A 16,301-nucleotide genomic window follows, 5' to 3' on the forward strand; every position below is an offset into this window, starting at 1 on the left:
TCTACATTAGATATAATGTAATATACTGATCCCTTCCCACAGATCAATGTACATATAATAACAGTATCGATATTACTATATCTACATTAGATATGTAATATGCATTTAATAACAATATCATTATTACTATATCTACATTAGATATAATGTAATATACTGATCCCTTCCCACAGATCAATGTACATATAATAACAGTATCGATATTACTATATCTACATTAGATATGTAATATACATTTAATAACAATATCATTATTACTATATCTACAGTAGATATAATGTAATATAATGATCCCTTCCCACCGATCAGTGTACATATAATAACAGTTTCGTTGTTACTATATCTACAATAGATATAATGTAATATACTGATACCTTCCCACAGATCAATGTACATATAATAGCAGTATCGTTATTGAAATATCTACATTAGATATGTAACATATATTTAATAACAGTATCATTATTACTATATCTACATCAGATGTAATGTAATATACTGATTTATTCCCACAGACCAACGTACATTTAATAACAATATCACTATTACTATATCTACATTAGATATAATGTAATATAATGATCCCTTCCCACCGATCAATTTACATATAATGGCAGTATCGTTATTACTATATCTACCCTAGATATGTAATATACATTTAATAACAATATCATTATTACTATGTCTACATCAGATGTAATGTAATATACTGATTCATTCCCACAGACCAATGCGCAGATTGTAACATTATCGTCATTACATTAGATATGTAATAAACACTTAATAACAGTATCGTTATTACTATATCTACGTCATATCTACTGCAATATACTGACTCCTTCCCACAGATCAATGTACATTGATTAACAGTATCATTTATATTATATCTACATTGGATATAATGTAATATACTGATGCCTTCCCACAGATCAATGTAGTTTTGGTAACAACATCATTATTACTATATCTACATTAGATATAATGTAATATACTGATCCCTTCCCACAGATCAATGTAATTTTGGTAACAATATCATTATTACTATATCTACATTAGATATAATGTAATATACTGATCCCTTCCCACAGATCAATGTACATATAATAACAGTATCGATATTACTATATCTACATTAGATATGTAATATGCATTTAATAACAATATCATTATTACTATATCTACATTAGATATAATGTAATATACTGATCCCTTCCCACAGATCAATGTACATATAATAACAGTATCGATATTACTATATCTACATTAGATATGTAATATGCATTTAATAACAATATCATTATTACTATATCTACATTAGATATAATGTAATATACTGATCCCTTCCCACAGATCAATGTACATATAATAACAGTTTCGTTATTACTATATCTTCATTAGATATGTAATATACATTTAATAACAATATCATTATTACTATATCTACATTAGATGTAATGTAATATACTGATCCCTATCCACAGATCCATGTACATATAATAACAGTTTCGTTATTACTATATCTACAATAGATATAATGTAATACACTGATACCTTCCCACAGATCAATGTACATATAATAACAGTATCGTTATTACTATATCTACATTAGATATAATGTAATATAATGATCCCTTCCCACCGATCAATGCACATATAATGGCAATATCCTTATTACTATATCTGCATTAGATCTGCTGCAATATACTGATTCCTTCACACAGATCAATGTACATTGAGTAACAGTATCATTTATACTATATCTACATTGGATATAATGTAATATACTGATGCCTTCCCACAGGTCAATGTAATTTTGGTAACAACATCATTATTACTATATCTACGTTGGATACAATGTAATATACTAATACCTTCCCACAGATCGATGTACATATAATAACAGTTTCGTTGTTACTATATCTACAATAGATATAATGTAATATACTGATACCTTCCCACAGATCAATGTACATATAATAGCAGTATCGTTATTGAAATATCTACATTAGATATGTAACATATATTTAATAACAATATCATTATTACTATATCTACATCAGATGTAATGTAATATACTGATTTATTCCCACGGACCAATGTACATTGAATAACAATATCACTATTACTATATCTACATTAGATATAATGTAATATAATGATCCCTTCCCACCGATCAATTTACATATAATGGCAGTATCGTTATTACTATATCTACCCTAGATATGTAATATACATTTAATAACAATATCATTATTACTATGTCTACATCAGATGTAATGTAATATACTGATTCATTCCCACAGACCAATGCGCAGATTGTAACATTATCGTCATTACATTAGATATGTAATAAACACTTAATAACAGTATCGTTATTACTATATCTACATCATATCTACTGCAATATACTGATTCCTTCACACAGATCAATGTACATTGAGTAACAGTATCATTTATATTATATCTACATTGGATATAATGTAATATACTGATGCCTTCCCACAGATCAATGTAGTTTTGGTAACAACATCATTATTACTATATCTACTGTAACCGTACATTCGTACAGTCACATAGTATAAAACAAGTAGTATAGATTTTTCTTGGGAGATCGGAACTATAGCGATGGTATGTGCTATCCCTACTTCTTTTTCTAAGTGGAGCGCGTGCGCGGATCCCCTCCTTCGAACGCCGGATCGAAGGAGCTCAGTGTCGATCCATCGATTGACACTCTGGTCCCAAACGACAAGCAGAACGGACGCTTTCACCTACGGCTCTCTTCCAAGAGACAACCGTCTAAAGATTGCGATCCAGCAAGTCGTGACTAGAGCCCGAGCTTGGACACCTCCCTTTCATTAAGTAGTGGCCTTCTATCTTGGGACTCAGCACCCTCGAAAGATCGCCCTACACAGGCATATCCAAGACGACGTTGACTCCTAGGGAAACCTAGTCGAGCCATCCCCGTTTTGCTTGTGTTCTGGCAATTTTACATTGCAATTTGGAGGGCCGTGATCTCGCTCTTGGCAGTCTTAATTTCTTCCTTGAGTACACTTCGTACTCCAGGAAGAACGTTGACGGATTCCGGCAAATCCACGGTTATCGGATTCTCTTAAATACACGTATTTCAGTCTGCAAAGGAGTCGAGGGTCGGGACTTAGTGCGCGACTTTCTCATCCTTTGATTGTGACTGAAATCGTGAAGTCAGTGCCCCTGTCGATCTGAGGTTCGCAGGTGAAAACCTCGCTGAACCGGAAGTATCCTCGGAATCCACTGGCTCGCCATTCTGCGATTTAAGAGACGCGTAAAAGTTAATATTTCGCTGCACGGTTAATAAATTCAAACGTTCCTCTCTTGCCTACGCGCTCCACGATCACGCGACCTTCGTGCGTCGTGATTTCGGTACATGTTTCCGAAACAAATCGAGCGAACAATAACTCGTCCTTGGCGAAAGACGTTTGAATCGTAGACGACCAACGAAATTTTGTAACCGTTGTGTATATATTACTTTTCGCATTCCGAGCAGGGTCACGATTTTGCGTTCGGATACTTTGCGTTATTCTTTTCATATATTTTCTCATATTTCTTAAAATGCGTTATTCAACCAGTCATTTTTCCGTATAAATGAAGACTGAGTTTTTTGAGTCGCGTTAAAGTCGCTCGACTGGTTGAGATTTTTCTTTACGTTATATTTTCTTATATTACTTTATATTCTATTATAATTATTCCGTGAGATTTAAATGCGTTATTCAACCAGTCATTTTTCCGTATTAAAAGAAGACTGAGTTTTTGGGTCGCGTTAAAGTCGCTCGACTGGTTGAAATCTTTTCTTTTGCGTTACCATTTTTTTTTTATTACACTTTCGATTCGTGTGAATCCGATCTGCGTGCTTATTGACGATCAATCTAGTCAAGTTCGTTGTATATTATATTTACATAATCTGCGCGTCTATTGAACATCTATTAGATGAGAATTGCGTTCCGTTGATTGTTGAACGCGTAAACTGCCATAATATTTGCGGTGCTACTACCATTCTGTGATCGGCTATTTTGCCATACTTCAATCACCATCTTTCTGAATAAATCGATATTTTCTTTTTTACACCGCAAAACTACGTCTCGTTACTGACTTCACCGTTCCTTCTGCCTTCGCGAACGCGCAGCGAACGCGAACCACTCCTTGAGACGCGTAGGGGAAATCGTACGCCCGTACTACTCGCGGTATCTTCTCCTTCGCATAAGTAGCGAAAGACCTAAACGTTACACTACATTAGATATAATGTAATATACTGATCCCTTCCCACAGATCAATGTAATTTTGGTAACAATATCATTATTACTATATCTACATTAGATATAATGTAATATACTGATCCCTTCCCACAGATCAATGTACATATAATAACAGTATCGATATTACTATATCTACATTAGATATGTAATATGCATTTAATAACAATATCATTATTACTATATCTACATTAGATATAATGTAATATACTGATCCCTTCCCACAGATCAATGAACATATAATAACAGTTTCGTTATTACTATATCTTCATTAGATATGTAATATACATTTAATAACAATATCATTATTACTATATCTACATTAGATGTAATGTAATATACTGATCCCTATCCACAGATCCATGTACATATAATAACAGTTTCGTTATTACTATATCTACAATAGATATAATGTAATACACTGATACCTTCCCACAGATCAATGTACATATAATAACAGTATCGTTAGTAGTTGTTCTATGCGGATTCTAAATCACTGGCGTCAGCATTTTTTGTAATTTGACACCACACCGTCAGCAGAAATATGATACCCCCCCGCCCCGACAACATCCACCCCTCTCCCCACCCTATGACCTTGAACTGAAATTTGACACCACCGTCAGCAGAAATATGATCCCCCTCCCCCCTCCCACACCCCATAACCACCCCTCGGCAGAAATAACCACCCTGTGACAACCCCCGCCCTATAACCACCCCCTCAGCAGAGATACCCACCCTATAACCACCCCCTCAGCAGAAATACCCACCCTATGACAACCCCCGCCCTATAACCATCCCCACAGCAGAAATACCCACCCTATGACAACCCCCGCCCTATAACTACCCCCTTAGCAGAAATATCCCCCTCTCCCCTCCCCCTCCCCTCTCCCTTGACCTTGAACTGAAATTTGACGCCATCAGCAAAAATATGATACGTCCTGACCTTGAACTATGACGGTGTGGTATGATACCCCCCACCCCGACAATATCCACCCCTCTCCCCACCCTATGACCTTGAACTGAAATTTGACACCACCGTCAGCAGAAATATGATACCCCCCCACCCCGACAATATCCACCCCTCTCCCCACCCTATGACCTTGAACTGAAATTTGACACCACCGTCAGCAGAAATATGATACCCCCCCACCCCGATAATATCCACCCCTCTCCCCACCCTATGACCTTGAACTGAAATTTGACATCGTCAGCAGAAATATAACACCCTACCCCCACCCTCCATGACCTTGAACTGTTTGTTCTTATCGGAAGGTCACTTTTTTCTACGTCTTGAAAATGATTTTTTCTACGTCTTGGAAATGAGTTTTTTGTTGACGCAGCAAATCTGACACTGCAATTCGTGACTATAGAAGGTAGGGGGTTTGCTAAAGTTTCAAGCATACACAAAACCAAATTGACCATCACCGCAAGCGCATCGTTCGCGAGATTGTATTGTGAAAAGTGAAATATGTATTCTCAAAGTTTCAAAGAGTTTTTTTGCCAAAGGAAGCGCCCCGCAAGTTCTACTCAAGAAGAAGAGGCACGCAAAAAAATGACAAAACATCAGGACGACGTGAAGTAAGTGTTCGAAACACATTTCATTTAACGCTGCTGGTATTTATTTGTTCCAATAACATATTTAAACGGTATTTATTTGTTCTAGAATCGCACCACAATTATCATGTCGAATTTTGGGTCGAAAATATCCATTGACGGATTCCTGTACAAAGCATTTGGAAATCGGCATAAATATACTTGGCGACAATTTCTACCCGCAACTCATATTATCAGACAGCCGAAACAACCGCCTGGAGCTGAGCATAGTCACGTGGTCGCTGATTGTAGCCGAAGCGGACAACGTATGCAGCTTCTTTGACGATTCAAAAGATACACGCGACAATATTAATTTTAATGATATAAGTGTTGAATTTGGAGTGGTATATGGCGTAAAAGTAATTAAATTGATTAGCAATGATATATGTATGTGCATGATGAAAAAAACATTTGAGAAAATGGTAATTTTAAATGATTGTATAATTGAAATGCATAATGCATTATATGATAAACTGTATTCGGTGGAACAAAAATTTAAAGAGTTTGTTGCATTAGTTCGGGGATACGGAGATGTAAAAGTGCGTGCAGAGGTTGTGCAGCATATCAAAGAAACTGATATTTATGATCCAAATTCAATTATCGATTGCGAATTAGTAGCTTTAGGTATTCAGGCAATAATAACAGCTGCATCAGCAGCATCTTAACAGAGAAAAAAGGATTATGTTACAAATTATGTTAGAAATTATACTTTAATAAATCATAATGTATTGCATCATTTGCAACTTCTCTCTCTACCTATATAAACCCAAACATCCCAGGAAAAATTTCACTTCCTATACGATAGCCGTACGATGTGCATATGCAAATTTGATCTTCGAATTAGCACAAAAAGAATTCGCACCAGATTGGAAAATACTTTTGTCTGCGCGCGTTGCTGGAATATTGTTAGCCAAAGAGTTAGCCAAAGAAGAAAGTAATGGCACCGCGGAAAAGTAACAAGAAGAAGAAGAAGACGAAGTCGCGCAAACTTCCAGTTGCAAAACGTGGGGGATTTCTTCCAGCACTTGTACCTATTTTTGCAGGCCTTGCAGCTTTGGGCACGGTGGCTGGCGGTGCAGCAGGTATCGCCAAGGCAGTCAACGATGCATCTGCAGCACGGAAAACATTAGAGGAAGTGAAACGGCACAATCGTGTTATGGAAGGACATGGACTTTACCTTGCACCATATAAACGGGGAAAAGGAATTAAAGAAAAAAAAAGAAGCGCTTCGGCAAATTGTAACGCTTCCAAAGGGCGCAATGACAAATGTACAGTTATATAACTTTGCACGAAAGTTGAACTTTCCATATTTTCGAGGTGTTTTCATGCGTACAAATTTACCCTCTAAATCGTTCTTAAACGAATGCGGTATCGTGAATTTAGATAAATCGGAAGGTCCTGGTACACACTGGGTAGCTTACGTAAAGCGGGGTAATTGTGTTAAATATTTCGATTCTTTTGGAAATCTGAGACCACCGACAGAGTTAATAAACTACTTCGAAAAGCATGTAACGATTTTATACAATCACACGCAGTATCAAAAATTCAATACGAGTGTATGTGGACAACTCTGCTTGCATTTTTTAGCTGGAAATGTATAAAATAGTTTCAATGCACATAGTCTTCACAGTTGCAAAGATGTCGTTGACGTTTACGTTAAGCGGAAAAAATTCTGTGCTTAGCACTGATTACTTTCCACCTATAGATTTGAAGGATGATAATTACGAACTCGGACTCGTTGATTTTCAAGCTTTCAACACAATACCAAACGTTGACTTTACAAACAATAAATTTTACTTTGATGCCGATGGTGAGATCACGATACCGGATGGTTCGTATGAACTCGAAGCGCTAAATAAATACTTGCAAGAGAAAATAATGGACAAGACAAAAATCATTTTATTTCGTACAAATAACAGCACTTTGAAAAGTGAAATATATAGTGATTATACAATCGATTTTACCAAACCAAATAATATAGGATCGCTTCTCGGGTTTTCTACATATCGCATATTACCACCGGGGCAATGGCACGAGTCGGATATACCCGTAAATATTATGAAAGTAAATGTGCTGAGGATCGAATGTAATATTACGACTAGCGCGTATAGCAACGGTCAATGTGTTCATACCATTCATGAGTTTTCACCGCGCGTGCCACCAGGATATAAAATTTCGGAAAGTCCTACGAACGTCATTTATCTTCCAGTAATCGTGAGAGCCATTGATCACCTTAGTATACGCATTACCGATCAAAACGATAATCTGATAAATTTCCGTGGAGAAGAATTGACAGTGAGGCTTCATATTAGGCGGTGTAAAAAATAACATGAATATAAACATAATAATCAATGGCCTGTTGAACGGCACGAACGGCTCGAACGGCCAGCGAACGGTTCGAACGGCTCGAACGGCCCGCGAACGGATCGTTGAACGGCCCAAACGGCTTGCCGTTGAACGGCTCGAACGGTCCGCGAACGGCTCGAACGGCCCGCTGAACGGCTCGAACGGCTCGAACGGCTTTCCGTTGAACGGCTCGAACGGCTCGAACGGCCCGTTGAACGGCTCGAACGGCTTTCCGTTGAACGGCTCGAACGTCTTTCCGTTGAACGGCTCGAACGGCTTTCCGTTGAACGGCCCGTTGAACGGCTCGAACGGCCCGTTGAACGGCTCGAACGGCTTTCCGTTGAACGGCTCGAACGGCTCGAACGGCTCGTTGAACGGCTCGAACGGCCCGCTGAACGGCTCGAACGGCTCGTTGAACGGCTCGAACGGCTTTCCGTTGAACGGCTCGAACGGCTCGAACGGCCCGCTGAACGGCTCGAACGGCTTTCCGTTGAACGGCTCGAACGGCTCGAACGGCCCGTTGAACGGCTCGAACGGCCCGTTGAACGGCTCGAACTGTCCGCTGAACAGCTCGAACGGCATGCTGAACATTTTACGGCAGCTGCAGTAAGGATAATGATGTAAAAACGATAACAATTACACAATCATTCAGTAGAGGGAATATATCCAAATCGGACACATCGCAAGAGCACATCGTCAAACGCTCCGACGACGCGACCGTTTAATATACGTTATATATCCGTTCATTTAATCGCCTTTCAAGAGAACAAGCACAACTTATGCTAAACATTACTAGAAATAATGCTGTTGTACACAGATGCTAAAACTCAACCTATCAACAATCCGCCGAATGCATTATTGAGCACCCCGTTGAACGAGTTGCTAAAAGGATCGTTAGAAAATGGATGGAACCAGAACTTCAATCACAAACGCACAAATTGTACTTGCAGCAGCAGCAATTACCACGGTTGCAGGAATAATAATCATGTATTAAACGGTGATGACTCTTTACAATCATTTAGTAAGGACAATATCTCCACACTGAACACATCGCAAGATTTGAGCGACAAAAACACGCAATTTCTGCAATCGTTGGGTTTTGTGATTAAGAAACGAAAATGATGGACCCATTGAACATTGCCAGTTTACCGATTTCTGACGATCGAATTACAAAGATCGAATTACATAGTTACAGCCCATACGCCAACACAACGTTCGGAAACAATGATGAAATACGAATTCCCATTCAACAACAAGATTTGTACACGTTTCCTAGTGAGAGTTACCTTTACGTCGAAGGAAAACTCATTCTCAACGATGAGAATGTTGCAGGAACTTCAGTTGGACTAGAAATGAATTGCGCAGCATTTATGTTTGATGAAATTCGATATGAATTAAACGGCGTGGAGATCGATCGTTGTAAAAACGTTGGAATAACAACTATGATAAAAAATGTAGTATCGTTGACAACGACAAAATCAAAAATGCTTGAAAACGCTGGTTGGATAGACATACCCAATGCAGGAGGCTACTTTGACTTTTGTGTTCCTCTAAATATGCTGCTCGGTTTCTGCGAAGATTACAAACGAATAGTGATTAATGCGCATCATGAATTGATTCTGATTCGATCGCGAGACGACAAAAATGCTGTTTATGGAACAGATGGTGCAAAATACACGCTGCAATTATACAAAGTACAGTGGAGGATGCCACATGTCACGCTCGAAGAAAAACACAAACTTTCATTGTTGCGTATCCTTGAAAACGGTCAAACGATAATTATGAGTTACCGTTCCTGGGACTTATACGAGTATCCAATGTTACAAGCAACCACTAAACATACATGGAGCATTAAAGCAGCTACGCAATTAGAAAAACCGCGATATGTAATATTTGCATTACAAACGGATAAAAAAATAAGCTCAATAGACATATCACCAAATTTGATGACTGCAAACTCACCAATTTTCGATTGTATTTAAGTTCGGAATCATATCCGTATGACAATTTGAATCTTGACTTTAATAAAAATAGATACTCTGTCCTTTACGACATGTATGCAAAATTCAGAAAGTCATATTACGGAGCAATGTGCAGTAATGGTGATGACGGAGCTCTATACGATAAGATACTCTTTTTCGGCTACGGCCCATTCGTTGTCATTGATTGCTCGCATCAGAACGAATCGATAAAAAGCGCTACAATCGATGTAAGAATCGATTTTGAGTGTAGTGAAAACGTTCCTGAAAATACTAGCGCCTACTGTTTGATCATTCACGATCGTATCGTGCAGTACAATCCACTGACCAATGTAGTGCGCAAACTCTCTTAAGTGAAAGAGGGTTTATATGATCATTCCGCAGTAAAAGCGGTCATTTTTCGCCACAAATTCAACTAATCAAAATGAATGTACCAACATTCGTGGACATTCAAGGCTTCAAAAGCGATACGAACGAGTTTTTCGTAAAGGAACTTGCTATCTTCCAGAATGGGAATCGCGTACAATGTTTCATCTTTGCGCCACCATTTGCTAAGAAAAAATTGTCGAAAGCAGAATTAAGACAAATAAAATGGTTGACGCAAAATCATCACGGTTTTGAGTGGGACGATGGTACCGTGCCGTATTCATGCCTTCAAGAGTGTGCCACTTCGTGTTTGAAAGATAGTATTCATGGATCCGTATACGTCAAGGGCATTGAGAAAGAAAAATGGCTGAAGAAACTTTATCCTTCAGTCAGTCCAATCAATATAGAGGTTTTGAACAAAGATGACGATCTACCGAATTTGCCAACCAAGAGCCGGCATATTCAGGATGGATGGATGGATAAACATATGGCATGCATCGCGCACAATGGGGCATGTGCTATGAGAAACGTATCGATATTAAAAGAATGGTGGTTAAAAAAAAGGAAGGAGGAAGATGAAGAGCTGTGCATGGAACATTATAACCGGCCAGGGGATGACACGCACATAGATGGACCTCCACCGAAAAAGAAAAATTGTTACATTTGTCTTAAAACACGAAACATTTAATATCATTTATTAATTTTGTTCATTACTGTAAAATAATAAAATCTATTTAGTAAAAATATACTTTATGCGTCTTAATGTTGTTTTACCTAGAACGATTGTATGTGTAACGTTTGTGTTTCATATTCCAATGTAGGAGATACAAAAGGAATGATCTTCTATTTCAAAGACATGAGGGAGTAGGGCGAAATCCATGTTTACATGCAGACACGTGTTGATGTGCAATCTGGTACAGATAGAGAGAGCATCGTCGAGACAGACTTTTGGTCACGTTTTGCTTGGATGCCTCTTTGACGGCTTGCTGACGCGGTTAACATGAGGGGGTAGGGTGAAATGTTTACAGGTAGACACGTGTCGAGTGCAATCTGATACAGATTGAGCGAGCATTGTCGAGACAGACTTTCGGTCACGTTGTTGCTTGGATGCTTATTTGATGGCTCGGTCACGAATTACATTCCGCGTGTCCGCCACCACCGCGCGCCCGCCGCCGCCGCCGCCGCCGCTGTCGCCGCGTTGCCGCCGCGCCGCGGAGAAAAGGGTTAATCACGGTTAAAGCCCGTTATCGCCGCGGAGAAAAGGGGTTAATCGCGGTTAAAGCTCGTCTACGGCCGCGGTTAAAGCGCGTTCACGACGCGGACAAGCAGCTTTTCCGCAACCTATAAAGAGGCTGAATCATTAAATATATGGTTATTATATAGACGATATACGTTTCGCAAAGCAGCCCCTGTCTATCCTTATTCTCGATTTAGACGAGAGGACAACACGCATGGACGATCGTCGGCGACGACACGGGCCCCTCTTGCCGAATACGATACGTGGTATAATTTGCGGTCCATCGAACTGTGGTAAAACGAACGTCGTAATCAGTCTGATCGAGAGCCCGAACGGTGTAAGATTCAATAACGTATATGTATACTCAAAATCATTGCAACAACCAAAGTACAAATATCTCGAACGAATTTTGACAAACGTTCCTGAAATCGGATACTTTTCATTTTCAAATAATGCCGAAGTCGTGCCACCGAACGAGGCGCTGCCCGATTCGGTGTTTATATTCGATGACGTTGCGTGCGACAAGCAAGACGTGATAAGAGAATATTTCGCTATGGGAAGGCACTCGCGCGTGGACTGTTTTTATCTCTGTCAGACTTATGCGAGAATACCGAAACACCTAATTCGCGACAATGCCAACCTTTTGATCGTGTTCAAACAAGATGGCACGAATCTACACCACATTTATAATGATCATGTAAATACAGACATGTCGTACGAAAACTTTTGTAAATTGTGCGCGCAGTGTTGGGAACAGAAATATGGTTTCGTAATAATCGACAAGGACAGCTCGATGGAACATGGCCGTTACAGAAAAGGATTTAACGAATTTGCCGTTTTCTGAAACATTTAGTCCATCGATAGAACGCTTAGCGAGTAGACGTCTTCTCTTTGCAATGAATAATAGTAATATTAAAGAATCGAGTAAAGTTGCGAATGCTATAGCTAAAACAAGCGATGCTATACGCAAAAAACGCAGAGCTCTCAAATCGGAGAGCATCGACGAAGAGAGAGTCATCGAAAAACGATTGAGACCCGTGGTAGAACCGCTGGAACAAATTATCGAGAATATATCAGCGGTATCGCCACATTCAGACACGATCGATATAAAATCCGAGTCGACATTCCCAACCTTGAATATTAAAGAACCGCAAAAATTGACGTCAACTCCTTTTCTTAACCCTCAAAGCGCACAAACTGCAAGAGCGCGCATTTATTCCGAACCTGGTACATCTTCGAGTGAACAGACGGTGGATGTGACGAAAGATCGTGATGAATCGATACATGCCGTTGAAACGTACGGCGACAGCGACGAGAATCTTAATGTTTCTATGCAGCGAATTTTGGACAAGCCTAGCGAAAACATACGTAGCCATTTCACGGAAAATTTGGGGCCGTTGGCAGCTAAATACATTCAATTACTCTTTACCGATCGTGAGAAGAAGATAGATGACGTGTATGGAGTATATGTACAACGCAACAAATTAATGCTTGGAAGTTCAGTTTTCGACGTAAGCAAAAACGACGATGTGATTATTAATGGGGTGAAGTACAGAGGAACAACTGGTTTGTACGAATTACTATTCATGAGAATGCCTGATGACACCTTATTCAACGATGCTGATTTACACAAATACGCGGAAATATTAAAGTCGTCGAACGCTCATAGACGCAGCCATATCTCGTCAGGGCTTGTGAAAAGTAACAAGGGCTACAAGTATAAATATATCATTGCAAAATTGCTTAAGAGCGAGCGGCGTGGAGGTAATCTGATACCGTTCGATATGGCGGTTAACGATAATGCGGTGGACTACGTGCACTGGAATGACCCAAACGAGCTCGTCGATAGATTACGTCTTCTCGTATCCTCGAAATCCGCAGGACATACGGGGCATGACAACGAGATCGTTTCTATAATCGAAGAACTTCGAGAAGCCGGGTTGATTATAAATTGACACGTTCGTAAAGCATGATGCTAGTTTACAAATATGAAGAAGGTGAAGGGCAATCATATCACGGACGAGAAGATACAGCGTGTCAACGAGTTGCACGTGCCAGCGAGACGTAACTTTAGACATAGACGAGTCATTGTACGGGGTTACGGTGATCTCTGGCAAGCGGATCTCGTAGAGATGCGACAGTATGCGCAAATCAACAATGGCCACAATTACATACTCGCCGTCATCGATGTCTTATCTAAATACGCTTGGGCCGTAGCAGTGAAAGCGATCCCAGCAAATTGTATATAATGTATTATGTATTACATTTATTGTATTATTGTATTATGTATTACATTTATTGCATTAAAAAGTATTCAAAATTATCAATATAATTTATTCTTAGACCAACCTCCCTTCATTTATAAAATAACATTCCCCTGTAATAAAAGTAAACACAAAATAAAGCCGAAAAATTATTTATTCATATAATCAGTATAATTACAAACATTTTTAAATATAGATTACAAAATATTGTTCGCTCCTATCCATGAATTGTGCGTAGAATCAAACCCCGACCATTTGACGAAAACTTTATTTCCCCTTCGTTGTAGAACCTTCTCCACTAACATAAGTATGCATCGCGATTTTTACTTTTGTAGTTCATATTCATAGAACCCGCCAACCAACGGTTGTTTTGCATATCTTGCAAGAGATACGTTACAGGATTTGTTCGTTGAATTTTAATAATTGTGAAAATTTCAGTTGTCCAATTCGGTGTATAACCCTTTGCGAATAAGGTTTTGTATTTACTAACTCGCACGTGTTCACCGATCTTGTACTTGGCCGGAGCTACAATCTTTATGTTAGAATATACGGACGATAAAAGTTTGTCCGCGTGTTCCGATGTTACGTCGACGGGCCGCATTCTAATCGTACGATGCCTTCTATTGTTATAATCTGAGACCCAATCCGGCTATAACAGATAAAATAAAATATGCATTAATACGCAAATCTAATAAATCTAATAAATCAAAACTGATAAGCAACTTACATCATCGTGGCGGGCGAATTCGTGCAGGAATTCGTGGCGGCGAGCGGAAGGCAGAAAAACACTACCACCAATCCGGCTATAATAGATAAAATAAAATATATATTAATACACAAATCTAATAAATCTAATAAATCAAAACTTGTACTACAAAGGGCTTTGCCCGTTTATTATTAATAAATAAATAAAACAGACAAGCAACTTACATCAATTTCATATCCGAATAGATATCGCAGGTCGAAGACGTCGATGTTTTGACAGTGCCTTCGCACTCCTTCGACCCACAGCTCTTCCAGATTTTTCCTGTTTGCCGCCCGCTCCCGACGAACTCTTGCTACGTCCGCCACGTATACGATTCCTAATTGGCGCATTGCACCCGCTTTAAAAAACAATTAATTAAAAAGAAATAAAATTAACACGCTAAGAGTAATTACTAAAAAGTACTTACGCTCCGTTTTCAAAAATGCGGCCAACGCCTCCAGTTGCAATGTCGTTATTGTGCGCTCCATTGTAAATAACGAAAACACGTCGGTGATGCGTTTATAAAGCACTGAGAAACATCCCCCTCCAAACTCTAAGACACTCGGCACTTCCAGTATCATGCCGCAAATTCTGAAATTAATCTGTCGAACGACTCGCAAGAATTTGCAAGGTTTGTGTGAACTCCGAGTCAGACGTCTCTCTCATGAAATTGCAAAGTTCGCAAGAACTCGAAAGCCTATAGGCTTAAAAAGATACTTGGAAATTAATAATATTTTACTCGTGGAGCAAAGAATAAATTGTGTTTTTACGAATAATTATTTATTTTATAATGTCCCCAAGGCAATGTTCTCGTGGATTGTGGAATTATGAATCGTTTATCATCGTAAGGACTAAGCACCTTCTTTTCTTCACATATAGAATATACATTGTGCAATTTTGAACGAATACATCTCTGTTCACGATGCACTTCTAAACGATCATACAAGCAACGTATATAATCATCGAAGGAAATAGTTTTTCTAATTACGTTACTTTTGACACCCTTCACTTTTTTCGTGTCCCGCTTGCCCTCTACGCGCAAAGCATACATTTTCGACCGAAGTCCGACAAACTCAGTCATTATACACCCATTATTTTCATCCTTCATTAATCCCGGTACTTTTTTGTTTACTCGTGGCATACTGTAAACATTGTCCTCGGTATAGTCGCTCGTGTCAAACCGATGTATATCGCGTTTCATTACATCGTATATGTCATCACATACCAGTTCGTATATAAGACTATCTGTGTCTGTGTATAATATTTTACAAAGATGTTTAAATTTCGGCCAAACATAATCATGGTGGAATTCGTACAAACATGTTTTTGATATATCCAGAATACACATACCAACATAAATGGGTTTTGTAAATTTAATTTCCAACTTTCGCATCTCTATTGCGACCAAATGTTCCGAAAATATTGATCTGCTATGAAAATTTGGTTTTGATATCAGGGCCTCGGCACCGTATCTACCTTCCCATT

At 38.9% G+C, this 16,301-nt stretch overlaps 1 protein-coding gene across 1 annotated transcript; it reads right to left on the minus strand.

The window, feature by feature from the left end:
• Window positions 1-14,569: 14,569 nt before the first annotated feature.
• LOC123988917 lies at window positions 14,570-15,561 on the minus strand. Its single transcript, XM_046289676.1, has 4 exons — window positions 15,244-15,561; window positions 15,002-15,174; window positions 14,799-14,874; window positions 14,570-14,720 (listed from the first exon to the last, which is right to left on the minus strand). Exons 1-3 carry the CDS (start codon window positions 15,395-15,397, stop codon window positions 14,860-14,862), a joined length of 342 nt encoding a protein of 113 aa, XP_046145632.1. The 5' UTR covers window positions 15,398-15,561; the 3' UTR covers window positions 14,570-14,720; window positions 14,799-14,859.
• Between the last annotated feature and the right edge of the window lie 740 nt (window positions 15,562-16,301).

This window comes from Osmia bicornis, unplaced genomic scaffold (assembly GCF_907164935.1).
Source record: "Osmia bicornis bicornis unplaced genomic scaffold, iOsmBic2.1, whole genome shotgun sequence".
In the NCBI taxonomy this organism is placed as follows: Eukaryota; Metazoa; Arthropoda; class Insecta; order Hymenoptera; family Megachilidae; genus Osmia; species Osmia bicornis.